This window comes from Notothenia coriiceps, unplaced genomic scaffold (genome assembly GCF_000735185.1).
Source record: "Notothenia coriiceps isolate Sejong01 unplaced genomic scaffold, NC01 NC01_scaffold00024830, whole genome shotgun sequence".
NCBI classification, from domain to species: Eukaryota; Metazoa; Chordata; class Actinopteri; order Perciformes; family Nototheniidae; genus Notothenia; species Notothenia coriiceps.
Genome location: NW_011357531.1, coordinates 123,529 through 150,439, shown reverse-complemented (window position 1 = coordinate 150,439; position 26,911 = coordinate 123,529). Strand labels below are relative to the sequence as shown.

Genomic DNA, 26,911 nt, shown 5'->3' with positions numbered 1-26,911 from the left:
GGAATTAGAAATTATCCTGAGGGCCGAAATTAAATCCACCAAGGGCCTGATTTGGCCCCCGGGCCTTGAGTTTGAAACATTTAGCGTATTAACATATTTTAGAGCGTTGCTTTTATTGCTTTTAAATTGTCTATTGTTTTTACTTATACTTGTTTTATGGTGTGTGAGCTGAGCTGTGTTACTTTTTGTATGTTTTGTTTATTTGCCTGTACAGCACTTTGGTCTGGAGGTTTAAAGTGCTATATATAATTGTATTGTATGAAGGCTGCCTGCTTATTTAAGTCCACATGGAAATGATAATGTGTGATTTTCCCTAAGTGGGATTTATTTATTCATTGATACAATTATGTGTCCTGATATTGATTCTGAAACGATACCATGGAAAAAAACTCAAATATGAGGAAAAAATAAGTGAATAATAGATGAAAAACATGGGAAAAGTAGACATTATTAAGACAATTTCATGGATTTGTGAAAAGCCATAAAATAAATGCAGTGCCTTATTGTAGCTTATCGTGCTAATATAAGATAAGATACCACTTATTCATACTTTTTCTAATACATATTAGGCAAAGTGGATAGGCAGAGTTGACTGAAGTGGATCAAGAGTAAAAGCAGATGCAATGCAGGTATATAGCTGCAAAGTAGGGGTAAGAAGCACCAGTATCTCTATCCATCTTCCGATGGCAAACAGTGGCTATCCCACATACAAAGATTGTTCTTAAAGAAGTGCAGCGATTATATATTGCACTTCTAAAAAAGGTATGGTCAAATTTAAAGCAAAAAAAAGGCAATATTCCCAGAGCTTTAGTTCCCATTCCTAATATGGGTCAAGCTCCAAAAAACACACCTGACAACCCTTGTGACATCACTTTGTTATCCTCACAGGTATATCTCTTTTACAGCTACAGAAGGGATATTTTCATCCGAGTAGTATTTCCATCGATAGTAACCGATCTCCAATTGAAACATTTGAATCCACTTCCCATTGACTTCAGGAGCAGTTGTGAGTTTTGCGTGTTTACACTCACTGAGCTGTCTCTGTTACTCAGCCTAGAGAAACAGCAGACACTATAACTGAAAGTGAGTGCTTGCGTCTCCGTCTCCCACCGAGAGCAGATAATCATAAAAACCGTCTTAATTTAATTAGACTTCACCTCAGTTGGCTCAGTTTTCACAGCTGTCTCGTCTCCATGCAGAGGTGAAATGTGGTTTCCTTTTAAGATGCTGTATGTGATAGGTAATGAACATTAGCTGATGAGCTGTCACTGGAGCAATCTTGATTGCCACCCTCTCACCTGTGCACACATAAACACTCAGAACTACAGCTCCTTGTCATCTGTTGGCAACATACATGAGTCGGTCAAGTGGAGCTGTAAAAAGAGCATATGCGCTCCCAGTATTTCTGACTGTCCCAGAACTGTAAGAGTGCAAAATGACACAGCTAGAGAAGGTGGGCTATGAGAGATGGACAGTGACAAGGTCAGAGAGCAAATCAAAGAAAGAGAGTCTAAGATGGGGCTTTGCTTCACAGAATGAGGTAACCACAAGTCGCTGCACTTTGTCCTAATATTGATGGACAGATTGTACAAGCTGACACCCTTTACCTGTGCGAAATGTGTCGTCCGCAGAGTGAATTACTGGCTGCCTGTGGGCTAAATGTCAAAGGCAGGACTGTCACAACAGGAAGGAAGTCGGACGACTGAGAGGGTGAAGGGGTTGCGGGAGGGTGAGGGTGAGGAATTCATTCAGTGAGACGAAGTGCTGCCAGAAAGGTCTAGCGACAGGGAAACGATCAAAATAAGCACAGGAGGAGGGCGGAGAGAGTGACAGAGAAAAGGAAAAGAAGTCCAGGGATTTGGATGTCTAATTACCACTGAACTTTAGTAACCATGGGAACCTGACCCAATGAGATGGGCAAGCTGTCTTCCCCCCTGACGTGACACATGCACACACATTTCATAATACTTAGAATAATACTAGAAATAATCATTCAAGGTTCAACACTGGCTGAACAACATTTGCTTAGTTAAATGCAAAAAAAACAGTATGCATGATGTTCAGTAAACGACCAGTCAAAATTGAAGGATCCAATGTGTTTTTGAACAGAGCAGAAATAGAACAAGTCCCCCACTTTAAGTATTTTGGAGTCATAATGGACTCAAACTTGACTTTTAAGAAACATATTAAGAAAGTATCCAATACACTTCAATTCAACTTGCAACATTTTAAACAAATTAGACCTTTCTTAACTGTCAATGCTGCAAAGTCATATCTCCACTGTATGATTCTATCCCACATTGAATACTGTTTGACAAACTGGTCGTTTGCTTGAGCCACACACCTGAAACCCAGAGAACAGCTGCACAAGAGAGCTATCAAGGTGTTTGACGGAAAGCCACATTCATACCACCTCTGTACCATCCTTGATAAACACAATTTCTTGAGTTTTGAAAATGTTAAGTCTTTTTAAAAGTATGTGTTTTTTAAATAAATGTTTACAAAATATAGCGCAATATGACAGAATATACCGCTTTAGGGTCAAATGTGTCGACCAGTAGAGGATTGCTAATACAATTTCAACAGCTGTAGCTACTCTTGTGGGATCTTGTGATGTTGCAAATCCAGTTGGTAAAGTATTTTGGCAAACATGGAGGAGAAAAGTGAAGTTGTAAATATAGTAGGAGAAAGAGGAATATTTCAAATTGTGCATTCTCAACAGTGTAAGCTGTAATCATAACCACCAAGCAGACTCAGATCCCAAAAGGGATGCTGGATAAAGGAGTTGTTCTTGCCCTTAGAGGAGGATCTACATAAAAACATGATTATATCAGTCCTTGCAACATGACTTCTGGTCAGGGTTGTAACTAAAAGGGAAAAGCACCTTCAGCCACCTCTGGATGTTTCAGACAGCAAGGACAGAAGGCATCACAGAGCTCTAACTATTTTATGTTAAATAAATATTAAGAACTCATTAATCACACTCATGGTTAGAGAGGGAAGGATTTTTGCCTTTGATAAGAACACCCACGCCAGAATGGAGAAGCTAATTGGCTTCAGGTCTTCTGTGAAATTTGAAATAAGTAGATACCATCACTGACTGATGAAGAGAAGCGTCCAATTGTATCCTGGTTGTGAAAGGGAGACAAGTGGCATGATGTGTGATGGTTTTCAGCATGGATTGCTATCTGAAGACACTCATGAAAGGAATGATTATATGTCTCAGAAGCTAGTACAAAGAAAACAACAATGATGGAGGAATTCCCAACAGAGAGTGAGATGAAGGTGACATTAACTAGGTCATTTCCTTCGTGGCATTGCTGCGATGAGTGTCTCATCTGCCAGGGCAACTTCAAACTGCTGCATTATGAGTCGTTTTTCAAGGGCCAACCCGCCAATCCTCCCGCCCCCAAAGGAGACCACTTATGCCATTATTTGCACAGAGCTTTGTCCCAGTGCACAGAGAGTTTATAGATAACACATATTTAGCCATTATTCTATGCTGATTTATAGGAGTGTGTGTGTGTGTCATGGTTTGAAGGTGAACCACATTACATTGCATCACGTTGGCCTTCCAAATTAATGAACACCTCAAATGACGCTTGAGGGATTTTGCTTTGAGATAAAACAAACATGATGCAAACACACGCAGATATATCATTTTAAATAGTGTGAACATGAGTAAAATGTTGTCTACAACTTAGACGTACTAGAAAACCATAAAAAGTTCCAGTGTTGAAATAAATGTGTTTTGATCGGGAATTATTACCCATGGCGTGATGTGCCCTGACCCTAGAAGTAAAAATGTAAAATCAGAAAGGGAGTAGGGTTGATCTGATTTCATGTTTTTATCCCAGATACTTGGCCCAGCCAATTCTGCAACACTGTGATCTTAATAATTAAATACATCTGCCCAGAGTGCAGAAGGTCAATACACCCTGAAGTAATACGTAATGTTTTCTGTAAAAAAATCTTTAGTGTGGGTGCTTGATATCATTGACAAAATTGAAATGTGTGTAGGCGTATCCCTCCACACAGTTAATAGTTTTGTGATAGGGGTTGTGACACTGTCTATGTGGATGCAAGTCATTTGACATTCATTTTAATTCTAAGTATTAACAAGACAGAGTCATTTAGCAGCTCTGTGAGCTTGTTTGGGATGGGTTAAGTATCGTACAAATTTACATTTTCATTATCAATTTCTTTACAGATCTACAACTCCAAATGGTTCTGCTGTTTATGTAAGGAATTATTTATGAGGGTAATAGTGCGGAGAGCTTTATGGAAATAATCATAGCCCACCACCTCTGATCTTCGATATCCAGAAAAGAGTACACTTCTTTACTCAGAAATCAATACTTCCTAACTGAAATTATAATGTGTTTATCATTAATTCACCTGGATGTTTAAGGACTTTTTTATTCATAGTCCTTTCTATACAGACTGTGTCTTTAAATGCCAGTTATTTCCTGATCAGGATGTCGTCTAAAAGCAGTAACACTGATTAACACTGTATTTCATTGTGCTCTTTATTTATTCTCTTTAGACATCCACTGCCACTGTGAACATTGTCGTCACTGATGTCAACGATAATGATCCGGAGTTTGACCCGACCATAACCACTAATTTTACTGTTCAAGAAGAGGAGGCCAATTTGTTTGTCGGACAAGTCAGGGTATGTGTGATGTCTTGTTTTTTATAACGTTAATGAGCTGCTTCGCTAACCTAGGTCCACTTATCCCTGTTTGGTAGCCATCCATAGAACGTTAACATAGTTATTTCCACTGTTTCATCTCTACATGTCATTTGTGATAATTTGTAACAACTGGGTCTCAGTTCACATATTTCCTGACATTTTACAACATGGTCAGATGTGAGCTGCATCCCTGTTGACCTGCTTGTTTCAGCACCACTGAGCAGCCAGACTTTTCTAATTACGGTTGTAGATTAATTAGCCTGATGTTTGCCAGTGGATTAATTATGTAATAATAACAGGAGACATTATCTGCATATACAGTACAGTTCATGCTTACAAAGTATCATAAAGGCAAATAGATCCTGTACCCAAATCCCCACATTTCCTCGCATATTACTGTTTTGAAACCTAGTTTTGTAAAGCAATACAGTTCAGAGTAACATTTCAAAACCGTGGACCAGTATCTATCAGAGGGATTTATATGGCTTGGTTGAGGGAAGTAACAAAATCAGTCTGTGTCTAAAAAGAGTTTGAAGCTTTTTGCAGAAATTGCTTTTTGATCCAGGTCCACAAAATCAGAAAATAAAATGGAATAATGATGGTCCCAGTGAGATGAATATATTTAGTTTGATAATGACTTGCCCATGCTAATGAGCATGAGCAGTACATTGAGTATATCAAGTAAGTCAGTTGCACTGTTTTACATATCAATGAGTCTCAGACAAGATAATGGCTGCCTACGTACGAGTTAGGATTTAATTCTAACATCTGTGTCTGTATTTCTATGTAGGCGGTGATATTTCCAAAATATCTCCATGTTCAGTATATCTGGCTTCAAATGTTTACCAATCAAAAAGTTTAAATGTTTTTGTCATCACTTCAGAAAATCATATTTTGCTTCTGTGCTATGACAATTCCTTATCCTTATAATTGCTAATGCAAACAAAACATTTGCCATAATGTAAACAGACACTGTCATAATAGTCTAATTTTACAGGATATATTCAACATGAGGCATCCCATTACATTTTTCAGTAGGTAATCAAATAGACTACCAGAAAATGTTTTAAGTTTATGAACTGTGAAATTAGACAAAAGGACATGTGAATGAAGCTTGGTGTTTGAATGGGGTTAAGCTTTCCTCACAAACGCAGCCAGCAGCTGGATTAGGACTTACCCACCGTCTCCGTCTCTCTGTCCTGCCTCGGAAGGTTTTCTCAGCTGGTTCCTTGCCAACTTGAACCAAGGATGTGATTTTCTGACTGAAAGAAAAGTACATTAAAGTACTTAGTTCAACACAATTGTGCTCTCCATGCACATCTAGCGGCTACAGCTTAGCCTGTTGTTGCTGATCGAGGATTTTTTTTTTTATGCAACATTTTTTCATAAAATCTCAGGTAATTAGAACAATGTAATTTTTATGATCCGACATTTGAGAAGAACATGTGACAATACCAATAGTTGGATATGTTGGACAATGTTCCTAAAGGTTGACTTTGCAAACCTCCTATATGAAAAGTTGTAGCTACGCAGATGACACCTGATTCAAAAGACAGTACACACATAGATGTATTAGGTCATTAAACAGATGTTTCAGTTACAGAGGGGAAAATCAAAGATATTATTTCTATATAAATAATAAAATATAGAATATATTCTTATATAAATAAAGACCCAACACTATGTTAGAAATGTTTGTTTAAGAAATCAATCATTGCAGTAACCCTTAGTCCTTTTGCTGACAACATGCTAGAACAAGAGGTTACACTTCCTGTTTCATGCCTTCATCTCATTCTGAATGAGCTGCTGCTGTCGTCTGTTATCTGCTCTTTCAACCATTCAACTGCTGCTGAAGTTCTTACAAGAGTCAGGAGAACTGAGCACATTATACTTACTCTTAAATCTTTATTCTGGCTTCCTAGGTCGCCATAAAAGATTATAAAGCTGCTTTTATTTTACAAACCACTTTATGACTTGTGTCATAAATACGTTTTTGATATGCTTAAAGAATATAAATCCGGTATTTCCTCTCTACCTTTATCTTACAGTGTCAGAAATGTATGTGGTGCAGCAATTTTTAGCTTCTATCTTGCAAAACTACTGATATTTTTATATACCAAACTTTAGCCACTTTCAAATCTATCTAAGAACTTTCTGTCCTCTTTCCCCTGATTAACGTATTACCACATTGAAACTATTCTATAACTACACAATTCCTTTTTTCATAACACATTTATATTCCATTTATTCAGTTTTAAGTTGTTGTTCTTTTATCTTGTCCAATTTCATTGACTTTGTTATTTTAATGAATTCGATGCCTTTTGTGAAGGCCAAGTTTTGAGAGGCGATAGAAAAGGGTACTTTAATAATAAATAATACACATTAAACTTTATATTTCATAACAAGTGAACATGTATAATACACTCACACCAAACAAGCAACAATGCAATTTAATTGACAACCTACTATTGTGTTTCTTGTGTCTTGTATGAGATCTGCTCATAACACATTGTTTGAGACCATGCCCTTCAGAGGGAGGCTTCTAAATAGGATAACACAATAGTTGGTGTTGTTCTCTAAGATTGTATTAGATGCAGGCAAGCTGTCTGGAGACAACTCACAATATAACTCTGGGCTCTAAATGTATTAAATAAACCCATTTGTAGCATTTATATTCAAATTGCCAATAACTGTTTGCAATGTAAAATAAAATGCCCCTTTGTGACTTGTTTGCATTTTTCTTATCTCTCAGTTTAGCCCCATTAAGGCATCCTAGAGTTTCTCAGGCCATTAATGATACAACACAGCAGTGTAGTGGGAAAAACTAAAGGTCTTCTTTTATTAAACAGACTCTGACGTCTCGGGTTGCAACAAATAAGGAGGAGCAATTATTGAATATTAGATATGTCGAGTTCATGGGGGGGGGGAACACAACTCCATGTGCCAATGGATTAAATGGGAAAAACAAAAAGCTTCATCGCTAAATGTATACAACTTAATTGTTCATCTCTCATCCCCCTAGTCCAGGCCCTTATCTTTTCCACGGGTCGGAATAATGTCTTTTTATATGGAGATTTGTTTAGGAGCTTTTTCTTCACAGTATTATTAAACAGATGTTGTCAGATCAGTAGCTTACAGTTGTTTTTAGATGACAAACTAAGTAAGGGGTCAAGTGACAAATGCAGGAAGGGATAAGAGACTGACTGATTGAAATATGATGGTATTGGGTGATTGAATTATTTCCCCCTTAAATGTGACTGTTTCTTTTATAATCAGTTTTTTCTTTTTTTCTTTAGCGCCTTGAAATTCCCTGCTGACAGAGAGTCATAATGCAGTCAACGTTAAGCCTTCGGGCAAATGCATAACGCTATAAAGTAGCTTAATGCTAGCCCTAAAGCATCTTGGATCATCGTTAGAGTAATTGGAACTTGTTCCCACCTTTTCTTATTTTACCAACACAGACGATTTACTAGGATATTGCAATTGACATATTTTCTGTAGTGATTTGTTCTGTGGATGACAAATCCTGCAAAATACAAGCCCACATTGTTTGCTCACAGCAGGGAGCCATAATCTAAGCATGCAGATGACCAGGGGACAAACCAATTAGTATTCTAGTCAGACACATAATGGAAGCATGTTGTTGAGTTGTTGCTGATTGGAGAGGCTGTTGAACGTAACGTAATTTATTTTTCACAAAGCATATTTCTTAGTTAAGTGAGTTTGATGCTTTCATCCTGCTTCTAATTGAATTCATTTGCAGGATTATATATGATGCATTTCCCTTTGTTAGCACAACATTGCAGGTTTTTGTTGAGTGCTAATTTAGTCTTTGATAATTCCCAGGGTTCAGCCAAACATAATTCGCCTACATTCACAGAGGACACTTAAACATTTGTTTTAGGTTTTAGCATCAATCATTCTAAACGTTGAAAATGCTTGTTTTGTAAATGCAACAATTTTTAAAAAAATACACTGGACCCACGCAGGCAGCACACAAAGGAGACAAGTGTTCAGGTATATATTAGAGGACTGCGTGGGCTTGGTTTTTAAAGACTGTAGCCACCTGCTCAAGCTGCTTTTTGTGCTGTTACCACCTGACACGCAGGATATTCCTCCGCTCCCACAATCGATTTACCGAGCCTGCCCACCAGCTCACAACCTGAAGTCTGTGCCAGTTCCCAGCTCCAAGTTATTGAAAAACTTGATGAAAGACTGCCACACGCTGTTACAGAGTGATGAAGAACATGCTATTTTTTGGTGCCAAAGAATACAAAAATGGCTTTGTAATTTAGTGCTAATTAATTTGGTGAGCAATTAAACCAACAGCTCTACAGTCTTAAACAGGGCCTTATAAAAAGAAAGGCCTGTCTTTGTTAGTGTCAATGAACATCTGCTGCATGTTGCCTGGGACTTGCCCTGCACAGACTTCATTAATACATACAGCACTGTGCCTATTGGAGGCTATGTAAATATGCAGTTTGATTTTATTGACCGTGAATTAATTGGAGAACACCCCTTACAAGGCAGGGAGCACTGAAAGTGTCTTGTTTTTGTTATGTAATCTCCACAGAGACGTAGTGATCCATATGCACATGTTGACATGATATGCTTTAGTCTGCTTTGCAAAGGCATATTGCTGAGGTCCAATTTTAGCCTTGGCTTTCAATATTTGTCAGGCACATCATGTAAAACAAATTGGGGATGGCTTTCTGCAGCCATGTGTGAATGTGTATCCTTCTCCCTCTATCAATGTTTCTCTTTGTTATCTCTCTTTATGCTGCCTTGTCCTCACTTGCACTGAGGTTGATCAAATATTGCCAAAGAAACAGATGAAATGTGGCTTAATTTCCCTTAGTACTTTTTTTATTTTCCCCTTCCTCTCTCCGTCTCTCTCAGTTACAACAAAGAATTACTACCACACAGGAGACCATTGGATTATGAAAATACACGCACACACACACATGTGTAAACACAGGCATGATAACGAGCCACACAGGGATTACATTTTGTTCAGCAGATAATTTTTTTTTTTGCCAAGCAGGATTGTTACAAAATACCTCAATTTGGCTCTGTAAAGATAAGGTCTCTGAACTTCTCTTTCTTTCAATTGGTACTGTACTCTTATTTTTTAGAATAGAATTGTTAGAAGAATCACAAATGAGCTTTAAAAGGATGGTTTAGCTTTCAAGAATTTCCTTTTGATACAAGGCAGCGTTTGCATGAAAATGGGATGTGGCCTTTTGAACTTACAAATGACTTCTAATGAGTCTGTGACAAAGACTCTAATCTCAACATGAATAACAGGAACTAGCACTCAAACGTATAACAGTTGTTTCCACTCGGTTGCAGCAGTCTGGCTTACATGGCTTTCTGCTTGAAGCCCCTTTAAATGTGTGAGGCGTTAACATAAAACAAGGCTCTAATGGATCATATAATGGATCACATTAAGCTCACAACAGCTGTTTGCTTAAAGGGAAATACAGCTGCATTTCAGTTGGAAATGTGTTATTACTTTGCATGTGTATTGGTGAATATTTATCACTCTCTGCTATTATTAATGGATGTAAATGGATTATCTATTATTACCACAGTTTCTCAGGTTGGTTTATTGATGACTTTGTTATTGATGTTTCATTTAGCAAGCCCACTACTAAAGATTTGTGGCAGCATACGCAGTCTCTCTGTCCACTGTAAGATAATGGCCATTGCAGCAGTAGCCAACTATTATGCTTCCATTTGGTCATCCAGAACATATTTCACGCCATGTCTCTGTTAAGTTTACATTGGCAAAGAACACTTCTCAAACGAGTGCAGATAGGACGGTGGAGTGAATTACAGGCATTGTAGTTCACTAACTTGCTTTGAGAGCTTAGCTGTAATAATTGGTGATTAGTTGAGAACCACATCAGCAAAGAACGCCATTGTGAGATATTAATTATTATGAATAGTCATTATTTGTTCCTGTATTCCTACACTGACTTAAAGGTAGGGCTTCTCGATTATGGCAAAAATCATAATCTCGATTATTTCGGTCAATAATTGATATCACGATTATTAAAAACGATTATCCATTTACTTTGAAAACATCAATTTATTGGAGAAAAAAAATGTGAAGAGTATGTTTTTAACAGTTGATTACCCTGAACTTTAAGTATAATTCAACTAAAAGACCAATAAAAAAAGTAATAATAATAATACAAAAATAATCGTTTTATTTAGATTACTTTGTTTTCGTAATCGTTGCAAGCCATAATCGTAATTGCAATTTAAAATACGATTAATTGAGCAGCCAAGGTCACCTATTATGTAAAATCCACTTGTCCATGTATTTTATACATAAACATGTGTTAAGAGATTCTGAAAGTTTCAGGAAAAAAAATTTGCTCACTTTTTGTCCTGATCCATTTATATAAAAACCTGTCTGAAAATGAGGTGATCAGAGTATGGCCACTTTATGATGTCATAACGATTTTTTGGCTTGTGTAACCATTAGCCAATAACCAACCAAGGTAACACCTGCCCACCTTACACCTGCATCTCCTCCTAGAGCACCATTGTGTTCTTTTTAACCAAATATCTCGCAGAGGGGCGTGGGGACTCCCACGACTCCACTTCGAGCGATAGATTTACTAACAAAGAATTAGTAAAAAAACACTTATATACTAATAAAGGACTGGCTTATCTAAAGCCAGTTGAGTAGCACTTGAAATGTTTTGGCTCTATGAAACCTGATGTACTTATATGATTATGTTTTCTTCAAGTTTGTATCTTCCTGGTCAAATGCACTTATTGTAAGTCGCTTTGGATAAAAGTGTCAGCTAAATGCAATGTAATGTAATGGGAGTGACTCCTTATTTTCATCTAAAGTAAGAGACAGAGAATCAGCATTTTTTAAACAGGGCTGAAACAGAGGGGTTTATGGGATGCTACAATGCATGATCTGTTTGGTATTTGGAGCAAAACACTTCAGAGACATGTTTTGAATATATCTGAGACCTATAATATATTGATGAACAACAGTATAACAGGGGACCTTTAACAAACCTGGTGTATTTACATGATATACCTTTTATCAGATAGCTTTCTGATTGTGTTCCTCAGGCCACAGATCCAGACGCAGGGCTTAATGGCCAGGTGCGCTACCGGATTGTGAATCATCCTGATTTGTTCACAATCAGTGCTAATGGCAGCATCTACACAAGAGTGCCTCTCGACCGGGAGCGCAGGAGCCAATTTGACCTGGTGGTAGAAGCTTCAGATGGGGCCGTAGATCCACGGCGGACCACCTTGACCCTCTCAATCACTGTCATGGATATCGATGACAACAGCCCAGTCTTCTCCCAACAAACTTATGTGGTGAACGTACCCGAGAACAGCCCTTTAGGGACTGTGATCCTAAAGCTAAGCGTAAGTAGGCCTACTTTTGAATGTGTTCAAGTTATTGTTGTCTTTCCGTCCTTAAATGTCTTCCTTTATATGATGTGGCATGAGAGCTTTAACTACAGTTGTTGTAACAAGCTTTTAGCATCTTGTAAATTCAAATGAAGGCAATTTAGTTTTTAAATGTCAGATGCTTCCAGACGGAAAGATTTACACTGACAGAAACATACACAGCCTCATATACACAGCAGAGAGAAAACAATGATTGTCCCCCTTTCATGACAGTTCTTTGGGCATTTTAAGACTCAAACAGAATGAGACATGAAGCTAGCTTTCACTCAAGTCGTAACCAGCCTTTTGTAGAGGATAATTTGTCCATCTGTCCTGGCAAACATGACTATAACGTTCCACAACTTTAAAAACACTTTGGAAATGAAGTTTGAAGACACTATGTGCATGCAGATCAAACACAGAGTGGTGGAAGGCAAGTAATTGCTGGTATATTGAAAGTGACATTTTCCCAGAGAGAGATCAAGTAAGGGGGGAGGGTGAGAAGCAGAGGGGTGAGAGTTGAGTGTGAAGGGGGGTAAATGACAGTAGCACTGTGACACCATTAATCTCCTTGACAACATCATCTCAACTCTTTAACAGACACAGGGGGCAAAACAACTTAAGAGCATGAGAAGAAATTGAGGAGTCGATGAGTTTGTTAGCTTGAAAAACGACTGCTTTTACTTTAATGTATATCCTTTTTCTTTTGTGTGTGGACCAATAAATATTGTGTGTATCTCTGTGTGGAATTTGCATCCTCACGACAACATAGCAACTACATGTTCCACCATCTATAACCTGCATCTATTAATCTTCCATTGCTGCAGCCTTTGTGAATTATGTCTACTTTGAGAGTTGAGATTTGATGCGTTGAGGACCAACTTAAGTTCCCCTTAGTGGTTTAATTTAATCGGAACCTATAAATGCTTGATGTACAGTAAGTAACCCCTGCAGCATAAAAATGCAGAATTAAAATATAAACATTAATATTCATTGTCCACAGCCACAGTGCTTATATATGTGTAAGAACATATATTCGGCTCTTCCTCTCTCTTTCCATCTGCTCACATGTCTTCTGTTTTATTTAATGTGTATTAAATGTTTTCCGCACTTGTACTTCTCAAAGGCGGTGGACTCGGACCTCTTCTCCAATGTCACGTATCGGATCAAGACTGAATCTGCCAGGCAGCTGTTTTCTCTAAACCCAGTCACGGGGGAGTTAGCTGTGCTGCAGACACTGGACTTTGAGGACCTGGCAGCTATGGGCATGGGGGCCTCGCACACCTTCCAGGTGGAAGCTGTCGACCAAGAAGGGCTCATGCCTCCTGGGCAGGCCACAGTCACGGTCCGCATCACGGTAAGAGCCCTTGGATGGTCCGTCCAGCAGAACCTCTCTCTGATCTATTCTCCTACCATTTTTCCTCTCTGTCCCTCAGGAAACAGCTCTGGCACTGAATATGTGGTGACTCATCAGCAGAGTTCATCAGGACAAAGAGAACTTGATGGATAGCTGTTTTTGCCTTGAACACAGTGCTTATTTCAGATCTCAATGAGCCATTAGCTTTGTGACAGCAATTATGTTTTTCAGGAGCTTGTATTCTCTTTACAACCTTTCAAGAGATTAACACAGCTGAATCCCAACGAGAGGATTAGACGCCTTGTGTTGTGGTACTATTATGTGTGCGCGTTTGTGTGTGTTAACGGGCCCTTGTTTTCAGTCTGTGAGCTATTCTGCGCTTCTAAATGTTTGCATACACATTAATCTCTGCTCCAGAAATTCACTCAAGCCCTAGTGGACTCAACTTCTGCATAATAAAGCTCTCTTTATTACCCTGAGTGGAAAAGAGCATTTGAGCTTTTTTCAAGCAGGCTCGCCACATGGCCTGCCAACCCTGGAGAGTGAGTTTGTCCTCTGGTAAGGACAAGCTTTGTTGCAGTGTTCGTGCTCTCACCCAAGACCTGTTGATAGGATAAGGCATTGCACAGCCGCTGATATCAATCCAATGTCTGCTATTTTAAATTGCAGACATGAATTACAATGAGCGTAATGGATTCACGCAGGCTTCTCGGGGACCGGGAGTTGGAGCTGATTCCACTGATTCCATTTCCTTCCTCATACAACACCTCTAGAGGGTTATTTGAAGTCGTTTGTGTTTGATTTCACCTTGTGTTATCTTGTTGTCGTCCCTTTTGTCGGATGCCTTACAATGATGGACTGAGTTTCCTGCGAGTCTTTTTTTTTTCCTGAATGACCCTTTGGGAAACTTTTCTTCTATTTTTGTACTGTGGAAGTGTAAGACAGGCACCTTTTATTTGTAGGTATAGGTGTGTGTCTGTTTTTGTGGAAAGATGCTGTATGTGGCACAGGTATATGCTTCAAGCAAACCCAAGTGTGTGCATGTGTCCTGTTAACAAGTGGAGCACGAGGATCGGGCTTTGTTGTTCAAAGTAGGTGCCGAATCATAGATTTTCTGCTGGGAAACGCTGAACCTGTGTTCAGATCAAAGTGAGGCTGCCCTCCAACACTGAGTTTAGAGAACACATACTGTTGCCCATGGCTCAGTCAAAACTATGAAACATTAACAGAAAAGTCAAGAAAAGGGAGGATCAGACTCCCGATGTTATACTACAGAGATAACCTATTCCTGAGAGATAGGTGAATGGCTTCCTGAGTTTTTATTCTCACAAAGAAAGGGGTTGCTCCGTTAACACGAATGCATTTCCCTGCAGGCCAATAAAATGGTAGAGCTCTGGTGTCCATTATTTACTGGGAGAGGTCATTAAAAGCAGTGGTGGTGTGTAGTTCCCATATGTGCTCTGTGTAGCAGCATATTGCTGAATCACAAATATATCACACTTATTACTGAATTACAACAAAACAGTTTCATTGCCTAAAGGGGCAAAAAAATATGGAGTAAGAGATCAATATGTCTTCAATTAAACATCAGACTGTAAATTCAATAGATCAGAAAACCTTGATAATGGTTGTCTTCTCATCAAGCCGTAAATGCACCATAGGGGCCTTAAGATTTAGGCTTATTTTCTTTCTGTTCTTTAAAAACCTACAATACATATATACTATATGTTGTTGATTACCATTCGGATCCTTAACACAATAACTAGTTTTGTCACGTATCAGTATAGATATACCAAACACAAAAAAACATAAATTAATTATGGATTACTCAATTTCACAGCGGCAGTAAGAGTATGTTTTCACAATTTAATTAGATGTCATTATTTATAACCAATACATTAATATTAGGGGGGGGGGAATACATTTAATGGTTCAATGTTCATATTGTAGCTTTTACTTTTGATCTGCCGGCTACACTTTTCAGATTTTAAGGGCTAATTGTATATCTTCAATTTTGAATATGGATGTATTATTTGTTACCTGTAATTATTCCAGTTAACAGTGTATTTATATGTTTATATGTCATTACATTCAGCTCTGATACACAGTACAGACCTTGGGGCATGCAGACAGCATCGCGAAAGTAGCCGTAGACTACGGTGATAAATGTATTTGACCCTTTTATTGCCAAATGTGGTCTGTCACGGAAAGCATATCCGTCTCCCTGTTCTCTATAACCTGTTAATCTGCAGTCTGTGGCTGAACAATCTTTTCTCTGCTGACTTAATAATGTCATATAACTTCATGAAACCATGGTAACAAATGTCCCGGAAACGTACCTGATACACTAACATTCATTTAATCTCTTCTTTTTTTTTTTTAGGACATGAATGACTTCTCCCCCATCTTTACCCAAGACCTGTATACAGGCATGGTGGCACCCAATGCAGAGAAAGGAACGGTCATCACAACTGTTTTTGCTGAGGACCGAGACCCACCAGTGAGTATAAAACACAACATTTGTCACACTTCACATTTATATTATAAACATGAAAGATACACAACAAACGGATCAGCAAAAGCAAGTCTTAGCAGATGGGGGTGTTTCCATTTCAAAGCACACCGAGCATGTTGACTCAAACTGTGTGCTTAATAAGGGGAACGGAGATAAAAGCCTTCTTTTGTGCATTTTACCTACTCACTACATGTTGTGCACTCAGAACATCAGCCAATGTCAGCCCTAGCATTCACACAATGCATTTTAAAGATGTGTTCAACACTCCGATGCTCTCATTAGAGCTTTTGTAAAGGGGTCTTGTTCAGTGCCATCGCTTGTATGAGTCATCCATCACTTGCCTCAGACAGCATCATGTTTCCTCAGACTGCTTCCCCTCATCTGAGCAGCTTCTCCTGGGACTGGAGCTATGAAGATTTATTTCCCTTTTTTATGGAATCTGCAAACCAAGGAATGAAATGACACAAATGCTTAGAAGATTAATCTTGTGACCTTTCCAGTTTATTACTTCAGGTCTGTCCAGATGTATGTTTAGGATAGCACATGTCCTGAGAGGGTTTCATGTTATTCACCTGAGCTGAACTTCTTTTATTGGCAGTTCCACCCACCTTAATATTGTATTGCTCTTGGTGAGTCAGCGTACTTCTTGCTCCCATCTCCTCTTTGTTTTTGTTTGCACTTGAGATTTCACCAAAACTTTTGTCAATGTTCACTGAGAGAAAAGGGGGAATAAGAAACACCCAGTGACTTGCCTGCCTTGTCCTAATAGCCTCCAGCTCTGAATGTGTTTTTGAGTGGAGCCCTGCATGGCTGGATTTGATGCTTGTTATTAGTGGCCCTCATCCTGATAGGATCTCACCAGGGCCGGGTGAGCTTGTGTACTCTCTGCTGCACGTAAACGCTGAGGGATGTTGAGGCCTGTCAGTCCCAGCTGTGGGTGGTAAAACATCTCTAGAGTGCCACAATGACTGCTGTACATCTCACTTCTCCTCTCAGAGGGTGATTCTCCCTCCTCCTGCTTCCCCTCCCCACCCCTTCTCCCCCTCACTGCCTTTGCAACCATGAAATCATTCTTTTTAATGTGAACTTTTCTCCTTATAGGCTACAGGATTTTTTTTCCCTGAGCAGTTCTCATACAGCAATCTTGCTTAGTAAAAAAATATTCAACAGTGCTAAGACCCAAATGATATGTAAGACATCATTGTGTTACCATGAGCATAGCGGTAGCCAGAGAGACATGGGAATGACTCTGGGAAGTGGTTTGACAGACAGAGGGATTAGATTTTCTAACAGGAGCGGACTAACCCAGTCTCTTATTGACCTGGATTTGGCAGCTCAAAGCATTTTATTGACAGGACACCTGTCATAGATTCCTCTGGTTGAAAAGGGCTTAGTCTAATGCTTGCTAAATATACACACGATGTTGTACACACACAAACACGCACAAACACATACACAATATTACACTGGCTCCTAAAAACCTGCGCGCTCAAAGAAAGAAAGCGAGAAGGGGAAACACTCTGGTTTATAGTCTTGATGCGACAAACACGGAAAATGCATAATCTGTCTGTTATAATGGTGTACATTACCTCTTCTATTTGTTCCTAAATGTAAAAAAGAGGGCATAATATCTACCCACCCACATCTTGGGAGTAGCGATACTAGCCTCCAAATTAATATCACCCTGAATAAGAGGGTTGATCACCATGGAGACAAATGTTCCAGGAAGAAGCTTTTTATACTGTTATTTGTTACTAAAACGTTTTTTTTTAGCAGCTTAGTCCAGAAAACTTCCTCAGCCTCTGGCGCATACAGTTTTCCGCTCAAGGAGGCTGAAACATGGCATTGAGGTCAAGTGGTTGTGAGGTTGCATGAAAGCGCAGATTGCCTGAGCATATGGGGTCACAGATATTCCACACATGTGCATGTTTTCTGTGGCATCGTTTATCACAGCACAGAACTGTGTGAAGATGAGATTCCCCCTATTTCTTCACTGGTCTCTCAGTAACTTGCAAATCAAATAAATCAGTCGTTTTCAAACAATCCTAATAAAAACAAAGTTCTTTGAACGTTTTGTCTCTGCTGCTTCACTCTCTCAGCTCAAGCCTTGCTTTTGCAATGTGTGTCTCTGAAGCGTCACTTTGTGCTTCTGAGCTTGTTAATTCATGAACTGGCTGTTTTATACTAAAGATAATTGGATTTGTGTTTTAAAAAATATAAGAAAAGCAATTCATGAATAAAAAAGCATTATTGTTGCAATAAGCAAGATTTATTTGATGCAAGTTCTGTATGTCTATATTCTTCGTCACATATCTGCAATGTTAATGACACAGCCGGGACAATTACTCTGTCACATAAAAGATGAATAATCTGTGAGTCGAAAAGGTCTGCAGAGGAGGGCAACATCAGATGTTACTGGAAAAGTGTATCTCAGCACTTTACTCCTTCCTGATCCTGGAAAAAAACGTTCCCTTTAGATTTGTACAGTATGCACAGGTTAATATGAGAAACCCAATTTGAAAGGTATTGTGTTATTAGTTAGGGTAGTTATTGTCTTAATACAGATTATTTCATGGTTTGTTTTTATTTGTTCCTGACCTTTTAAAGCTAATTTAGACATATGGGTTTCAAAAGGCAAACATGCAATACTAGTAGGATGAAAAATAAGTTTACTAAAATGTTCATAATATGGTTAGCACTGAGCAAAAATATTTATAACGTTATGTGCTGCCATCATTGTGAAGCTCTTCCTTGTATGAGATTCTTTTGTTGGAGATTTCTTTTCATGAATGTTCTTGTCCTGCCATCTTTTCCATTTCATGTTAGAAAACAAGTTGAAGAGCTTTTAGAGATGAGGACCTTTTTCTGAGAATCCCTTTAGTGAATTCACTTAGATAGTTTTTCAACCTCTTAGAGACACATTTGTGTGAGTAAGCCTCCCCAGGGATCCACTGCCACTACAGGATTTACCTCTCTCTCTAGCCCCAGGTTTTTACCCTCGTCCCTTGGGAGGGAAATCAGTTCAGGCAAAGGCAGCAGAGCTTTTAAAAAGCTTATTAAGAAGCAGACTGGATTTGGGGTCCAAAGGGAGAAAACTGGGAGAAAATGAGATATAGAGATGATTAGTAATCAGGGACCATGATAGATGTTAATCAAAGGGTCACATTAAAGTCCAGACTCTTGCTAATGAATGTAAAAGTGTGTTACTCTGGAGACTAAAAGGGTGGGTTTAATGGAGAAGTTTTTTATTCAAAATGAAAGTGAAAAAGTCTGAATCAATGAATGGTTTACATTACTGTCTGATGAGGAGAGAGGGAAGTGAGAAATTAGGGTGATTTTTCAGGTTACAGTGAAGAGCAACCTTTTCTCATTAAACTACTTCAGCTCTGTTGCATGATGAGGACACAAAATGTAACAGCAATGAAGTTTTATGTCTAAGCAATATCGCTTCGCCCTTGTCAAATTTGTAAAACCGGATAACTCTGACATACCCTCTCATTTTCACCGTTGGATTGTTTTTTTGTGAAAAGTGAAAGGTGGTGTCTGGATGTTTGGATTGATGTGGTTCATGTTCTTCTTTCTCCTTCCTCCAGGGCACTCCGGCAAGTTTTGTCCGCTACAGAGTGGACCTGGACATGTCACCGTACAGCGGGAGCATCTTTGATGTGGAAGAGGAAACTGGAAGGATCATCACTAAGGTCAACCTCAATGAGGAGCCCAGTGTCACCTTTAAGGTCAGTGGCAGTAATTATGGTGTGAATAGTGATGATTAACTCCAAGCTATTACTATTATACTGTTAATTAGTCAAGACACCTAGTCCACTGCTTGTCATTAATGGCTATACTGTCAGGTTTGGCAGTAATGTATCTTCTTTTATTAATTAATTCAACTTTTCTCAAGGATTCCTTGAATGATGTATGTCATTGTATTCAATGATGTTGAGAGGACAATTAAAACATCATGATGGTGGCTCTGACTTGTATAATGTATTATTTGATCAAAAAATATCTTTAAGATACCATTCCACTGTATGTCAGGAATAAGATAATCACAGTGTTCTTTTAAACAGCATAGACACTGGCTGCTTCTCATATTCAGCTCTCTGCCTTGCATGTTGTACTATTTTTATATATACAGTCTATGGGTTTTACTGTGCTATAAGCTGCAGTGACAACCAGCTGTTTTTTTTATTATCAAACAACAGTTTTAGGGTATAATTACTGTCCCAGTGGTATTGCCTTTCTTGTGTAACCAGTAATATTGAGTGTTCCTATCGATCGATCGAAGTCCCTCCACATGTTGTTGTTTTTTTGCTGATTCAAGAAGAAAGGAACATGTCTAGTTGGGAGCAGGTTACATGGGGATATAAGGTCCAAATGTGCCGCTTACCCTCCCATGTTGTCTTGTTACCACTGTACTTTCTGGTTTTATTTCTTAGTTTCTTTACAAATGTGTCTAGCGTCCTCCTGCCTATCTCCCCTTCCTGCCGACCCTCTCCCCCCTGCTTCCCCCGAGGCTCAAGTCTCCACAGTCTATGAATGCAGATCAATACATTCATACTTGCTCTCTGGGAGATTTGCAGGCTGCTTGCCAGATCCTATTTTGCCAGTCTTTCTTTATTAGGATGCAGAACATGTGTATGAAAAATGCCTGGCAACCTCAGAAAGGGAATTACTTGTGTAGTGAGAGGTAGTGTGGTGGAAAATAATAATAATGTTTTGCTTGCATTTGCATGCGAGGGTTGCTTATGTCTGCTCTCCTGCCCACTGCAGTTGTTTGTGATAGCCTTTGATGATGGAGAGCCGGTGAAGACTAACAGCACAATGGTGGAGATCACTGTTCTTCAGCCTTCCCGCATCCCGATCTTCACCCAGGAAGAGTACAGGTACGTCTGCTGGACAAACTGTTGATGCAGCTGCCTCTGCCTGAACATTCACACATCAAAGAGCAGCTTAGGCTGAAGCGCCAGACAGGGAGGGACAGTGATAAAGGCTGGAGAGAGTAGACAAAGTATCTCAAAAACACCTTCTCACACATTTACATCTTCCATTCAGCTTCAGATATACATTCATAAATATTTCATCTCTAGGTAAATCATATATTCTCCCTTGAACTGCGGGGAATGGCTGTGAAGTCACTATTCTTCCTACATTTATCATTTTTGTAATAACGATAGCTATCTGCCCATTACTGTGCTCAGCCAGTGGCACCAGTTGTGATTCTGCCTCCGTCTTTATCGTGCCGTCTTTTCCGCGCATGACTGATTAATGAGTTTTGAGTATAAATATGCATTAGCGCTTCAGGTTAGATGCTGCAGTTCATCACTGCTGTAAACCGCATTTGTTTCTCTCTGAGGGTTGAGCCGAGCTTCCCTCTGAGTTTATTAAGAGTCGCTTTTGACAAGATTAAGTGTTTAGACTGTTAAACTGGCTGAGAGAGATGCAGGATGAGGGAACATAATCTAAAGTGCTCTTACATGACTTAATGCTACACATACGATACACGGCTGTACGGGGCTTTGTTTGTACTGTGACTCAGGAGGCGTCCAAGAAGTTGTCTATAATTAAAAACAAACATGGATTATTAACATTCCAGCTGTAGCTCCTCCTCATGATGTGATGAAATAATGAAAATGCTTGTGAGTACTAGCATTAACAGTTGCTGTCCATTTGGCTCTTCTGCACTTTGAGGAGATTCTAGACTGACCCTGAAGCTTTTTATGGCCTGGTAGCAAAGTTGCCTGGCACAATGCAGTCTCCGGGAGTTAGAGAAATGCTTGTTTTAAGTGGATTGATTTACTAACTGATTTACTTAAGAGTTGGCAGACTTTCTTCTTTAACATAATGTGATATGCCTTAATGCATAACACAGTAATGTAAATCCTGCCCCAACTTTAACCCTGTCAGCACATCAGTTGAGGTGTATGTCTTTCTTTGTTTACATCTGACTTGCTTTTGACAATGAGTGCCCGCTTGACAGTGTGATGTGTTGGTGGTACTCGTGTATTTCTTAAACGGATGAGTTTGGGTGCACTGCATACATCTTTTGTAATCCAGCACTTTGTGTGTGCGCTCACGTTCTCCCGTTGCTCAGCTTTATTCGGTGATTGATACACAGGCGCAGCAGCATAGCCCTTTGAAAGGCCATTGATTACATTTTGAATGAGTGCTGTGTCTGACACACACAGAAGGTCAGGACCATAGGTACCAACCTCTGTAGGCGTCATATTGACAGTGCTAACCATACACAGTGCCAGGCCTGCTATAAATTATGAGCTGTGAAAGCATTAGCCAGGTGCTCGAGCCTCTCCTGCTGGTTGAGGCTCTCTCCAGCGGAGAGCGTCCAATCTGCTCATCATTCCTCGCCTCTCTAGCTCTCCTATATCGTCTTCTCCCTGAGGATCCTCCTGAACACAAATCACTCTCTAAACGTCCACAGAAGATCTCATCTGTCTCTGTAAAGGTAGTTAGTTATGGCAGCAATCAGGTGAGCTATCCCTTCAGCTTCAGAGCCCACAATTAAAACAACTCTGCAGGGCTTTCCCTGACTTAATGATTTCTACTCCTGCTTTATAGCGGGGCCCTTCCATCTGTCAGAGGGAGATAGGCGGCTCCTAGTCATTGTTGGCTAAAGTAAATGGTTCATACCCTAGATGCTACTGTAGCAGCAGTTGCCCATGGCTTTTTAAAGGTTTGAGCAAAACACCTTATGCTGTTTCTTTCTAAAGAGACATGTGTTTGTTCAGAACCTTATATTTGTTTTAAACCTGCATCAGGATAAATAGTTGTTAGCAAATAGTTGCTTGTATTGCTGAGCCTACAGAGAATCGCCAACCAACTAATGCGCTTTACACGCATTAAGCTTTTTAGTTTAGGGCCAAAAACAACAGTGAATATTGAGTTTGTATCTGTCGATGTGAAAGTAGTTAGCCCACTGGAAGGGCAGTGTTGCTCTGTGTCTGCTGGATCTGTATGAGTGCTATAACAGCTTGTTAAGCCAACAGTATGCACGGCTCCCTGCAGGGGTTACTTTGAGATTATTTTATAAGAATAATAATATTCTTGCTCAAATCAAATGTTCTCCTACAATTCATAGTGAAAATAAACTTGGATTTAAATATTTATTGCATTCGTTTTTGCTTGGATCTATACCCAAGATTATGACTGTGACTTATATAATAAGTGTTTTTAATTTATACATCTTTTTAACTTTTTACCTTCAGTTCTATTGCAATCCAGAAGCATTTCCTGCCCAAACTTCAGCTTCCAAAATACACCTTACTAAAGGTATTTTCTGGTACCTGTCAGGGCTTTGATAGTGTCATCTTGATAAATTCATCTACTGCAAGTGTGTGTTTTAATGGTTGTCAAAGCTTTTTTTTTTTACCCTGTTACTTTTATATTTCTCTCAAACGTAGTAGATAGTCACTGCACAGTCTATCAAGGCAGACATTAACAGTGGATCTACCGGTTAATTGTTTTACAGCAGGATTGTCGTCATGTAAGAATGAAGTTGCATAGATGCAATGATTTTAATTGAAATACAACTTATCATGCAGCCCTTCCAACTACTAACCAAAACATCCCTTGTGCAGTTTAAACTCATTTTTGAATCATTAAAATGCTATATCAATTGCTTTTTTTTATTTCAAATAGAATATGTGAATGAAGTATGGCTCATGTGCTTGAACCGGCTTGAACACAGATATTACATTTTAGATGTTTTGGTGGGGGAAGAGACCTTTTGAGAGCCCTATCATTCAACCACTGTGAATGCTCATTTACATTGAACTCACAGACTCAATCCTTTGGGGAAGTCTTTAGCACTGGGCACTTGGGAAGGGAATGAATATGTATTTCCACTGTGTGTGTGGCTAGAGACAAGGAGGGATAAGCTGCTATCTGACATGGTCCCACTCTGAATTTGCCTCCTGTACTGAGGCTACTTCTCTGGCCCAAGTGTTGCAAACCTGTGGTCTGAGCAGTTTTCCGTGCTGCTTATCTCCCCCCGCAGCACTTCCCCTTCTAAATCTACTCTAAATCACATGAGACTTTTGCCTCACTGCTCCTGAGTATGTCATTTTGCTCTCCTTCTCCTTCAGCCCCCCCCCCATCCAAAAGCCCCAACATCCCCTGAGTTTTTTTCCTCGGCTTATCTCTCTCTCTCTGTCAGTTCTCACTTTGTCTTCCCTTTGCTCCTCTCCTCACTGTAGCTTTCTGTGTGCTTTATTCTGTGTGCCTGTAGATGTGTGCATCTCTCTATAAATCCGTGACTACATTATAAGTTGAGTGCTTGGTGTTATTAAATGGTAATTTGTTACATATTACTCATTAACCTCTTTGGCCTAAACAGTTATTTGTGTTGAGTCTAATTGTCATTTAAACACATGCCACTAGAAGTATATCACTATATATACATTTTTTTGTTACATCTGTGCTTTTCAATAGCATGATTAAAGTATAGTTGATTAAAGAGGAAGTTGTTTGTATGTTACCGCTATATCATATTTCAAAAGTTGGTATTCAAAGTGATTGAAGAGGATATCATTTGGGAATTAAATGTTAAGCCATTATTTAGTTCACTGTAATCACAGACAGCAGATGTTGTGCCATACCTGTCACATTAATATGCAGTCTGGCAACCTTGAATGAAAAGAGCACCAAGTTGTACTGTTAGCATAGTCAACGGTGTCAACATTGAGTATTATTACAATAAACAAACAGATTGTCACTACTTATACTTGCCACCCCACTAATGACACAATTAGTGACAGTATGCTGAAATCACTGTGAAGGCATTTTATTTGCTCCGCCACGCAAACATCGAAATAAATAATAATAATAATCTTAAAAGGTGCCATTTATATAGATAAGAGAAATAATTTGTCTCAGCCTTGAGCTGTAGCTTTCCCATTTCTCCTTTACACATTCTTACTCTGGCCATGAATGTGCATGTCGGTGGTAATAGCTCAAAGTTTGGGGTTTTATATGTCTCTTTCCTGCAGTTTCTTGATATTTACAGTCCATGGAGACTGCCTGTGTACATTTTATGTGGATGCCTGACCACAGGGTAACCATTGATTTAATGTTCTCAGCAGTTGCACTCACAAATGGCTCCACAGTACCTGAAGTAGACCTAACTTGTAGCTTGAAATACAAGCCAAAATTGACTCGACGACCATTATAGAAAAAGCAATAAATGACTTGTCAAATTGAAGGAAAAAACACGACTGCTCATTTTATAGGAATTATATTGAAGATGTGAACTCTGTGTGCCCTCCATCTGTTCTTCAAGACATCTACAGAAAAATAGCATTTATTATTTCTAGAGAAAACAAATCCATCTATACCTCATTTCCAATTCAGACAAGGCTGTAATTCTTGAGTAATTAGGCAGATGACGTGCTTTCATAGCATACAGCTCTTTTCATGGCAGCTTTCCTTCAACTGTTGTCTTGCCAGACATGTACACAAGGGATAGAGGTGCTAACAACCTACTCATCCGTGCTCATTGCAAGGCATTTAAAGGGTTAGCTGAAAACCCTATAGTGTGCTTTCCCACAGGCTGTCGTCATGCCTCACTGAAAACATACATTACAAAAAACAACTTCAGTCCTCTCTATTTCTTTCTGTTTATCCATCCATCTCTCATGTTATCCCCCCTCCTCGGAATCACAGCTAGAAGGTGTGGAGTGCTTTCACTCTTCTGAAGGGCATGATTGATTTTCAGCCGCAGGTTTGAATCTGTTGACTTGAGTCTTGAACCTCTAAGCACCAGGAGTGCACTGACCTTTCACTTGTCTCTGCTAAGTAGGCAGGCATCACTTGGCTGTCTTACAGGCGCCAAGTCACATTCATTGCACAAATCCCACATATCAGCCAAAGGTCGGTGCTGAATGCCAGGGAAGAAAAGCAGTATGACCTATTATTAATTAAAGGCTAACTTTCAAGAAAATGACCAGTAACTATAAACAGTAGATTTAGATGCAGACAAATATTGCAGGTGATGTGGTGATTGTCAGCCAACACCATGACCGTGAGTTGGAGCCTTGGACATTTTCATCAAAAATGGTGTGATGAGTCTGATGAGCAACATGTTGTCTCAAGGACAATAGAAATTCAACAAAGGGAAATATTTACCTGTCCAGGAAGACACTGAACACTAAAAGGGGAGACAAAGGAACATACTAAAGTTGGGTTAAACAATAAAATTAACTGTTAATGCTGTCAACCAAAATAAATCGCCGACTGTTTTTAACATTATTCAGACTCAGCTCTCTGAACTAAAGCTTCTTTTAAATGTTGAAAAAACTAAGGTAATGCTCTTTTCAAAAGCTAAAAAGACACCAGAGTCTGTTTTGGATATTGTAACTGCGCAAGGAATAATACTTGAAGTGGTTGCCTGTTATAAATACCTAGGTATCTGGCTTGATGATTCTCTCACTTTTAAACTTCAGGTCAATAACCTGCTTAAAAAGCTGAGGGTTAGCCTAGGTTTCTTTTTCAGAAACAAGTCCTGTTTCTCGCTTGAGGCCAGGAAAAGGCTAGTCACTGTGACCTTTTTACCTGGGCTGGACTATGGTGATTTTTTGTATATGAATGCACCTGCCCATTGCCTGAACAAGTTAGATGCCACCTAACAAAGTGCACTGAGATTTGTCATAAGTTGTAAAGCACTTACACATCACTGTACCCTGTATGCCAAGGCAGGTTTGCCATCACTTACTGTACGGAGGCTCAGTCATTGGTACACGTTTATTTATAAAGCCATGTTGGGTAAACTCCCGTATTACATCTGTTCACTGATAACACAGAGAGTTGCAAGCAGCTATTGTCTGAGATCGCATGATGTAGTATTGTTAGATGTGCCGATCTTCAACCAGAATGAATGTCTGGGTCAGGAGACGAG

The 26,911-nt window shown here is 39.3% G+C and overlaps 1 protein-coding gene across 1 annotated transcript in view; it reads left to right on the top strand.

The window, feature by feature from the left end:
* The window catches only part of pcdh15a (protocadherin-related 15a), a 76,991-nt gene that overhangs the window by 37,298 nt on the left and 12,782 nt on the right, over positions 1-26,911 (top strand). Inside the window, exons 16-21 of the mRNA XM_010783224.1 lie at positions 4,547-4,675; positions 11,801-12,106; positions 13,257-13,487; positions 15,871-15,987; positions 19,596-19,736; positions 20,776-20,888. Of these exons, the coding sequence (XP_010781526.1) occupies positions 4,547-4,675; positions 11,801-12,106; positions 13,257-13,487; positions 15,871-15,987; positions 19,596-19,736; positions 20,776-20,888 (1,037 nt within the window). The remainder of the gene's footprint in view (positions 1-4,546; positions 4,676-11,800; positions 12,107-13,256; positions 13,488-15,870; positions 15,988-19,595; positions 19,737-20,775; positions 20,889-26,911) is intronic.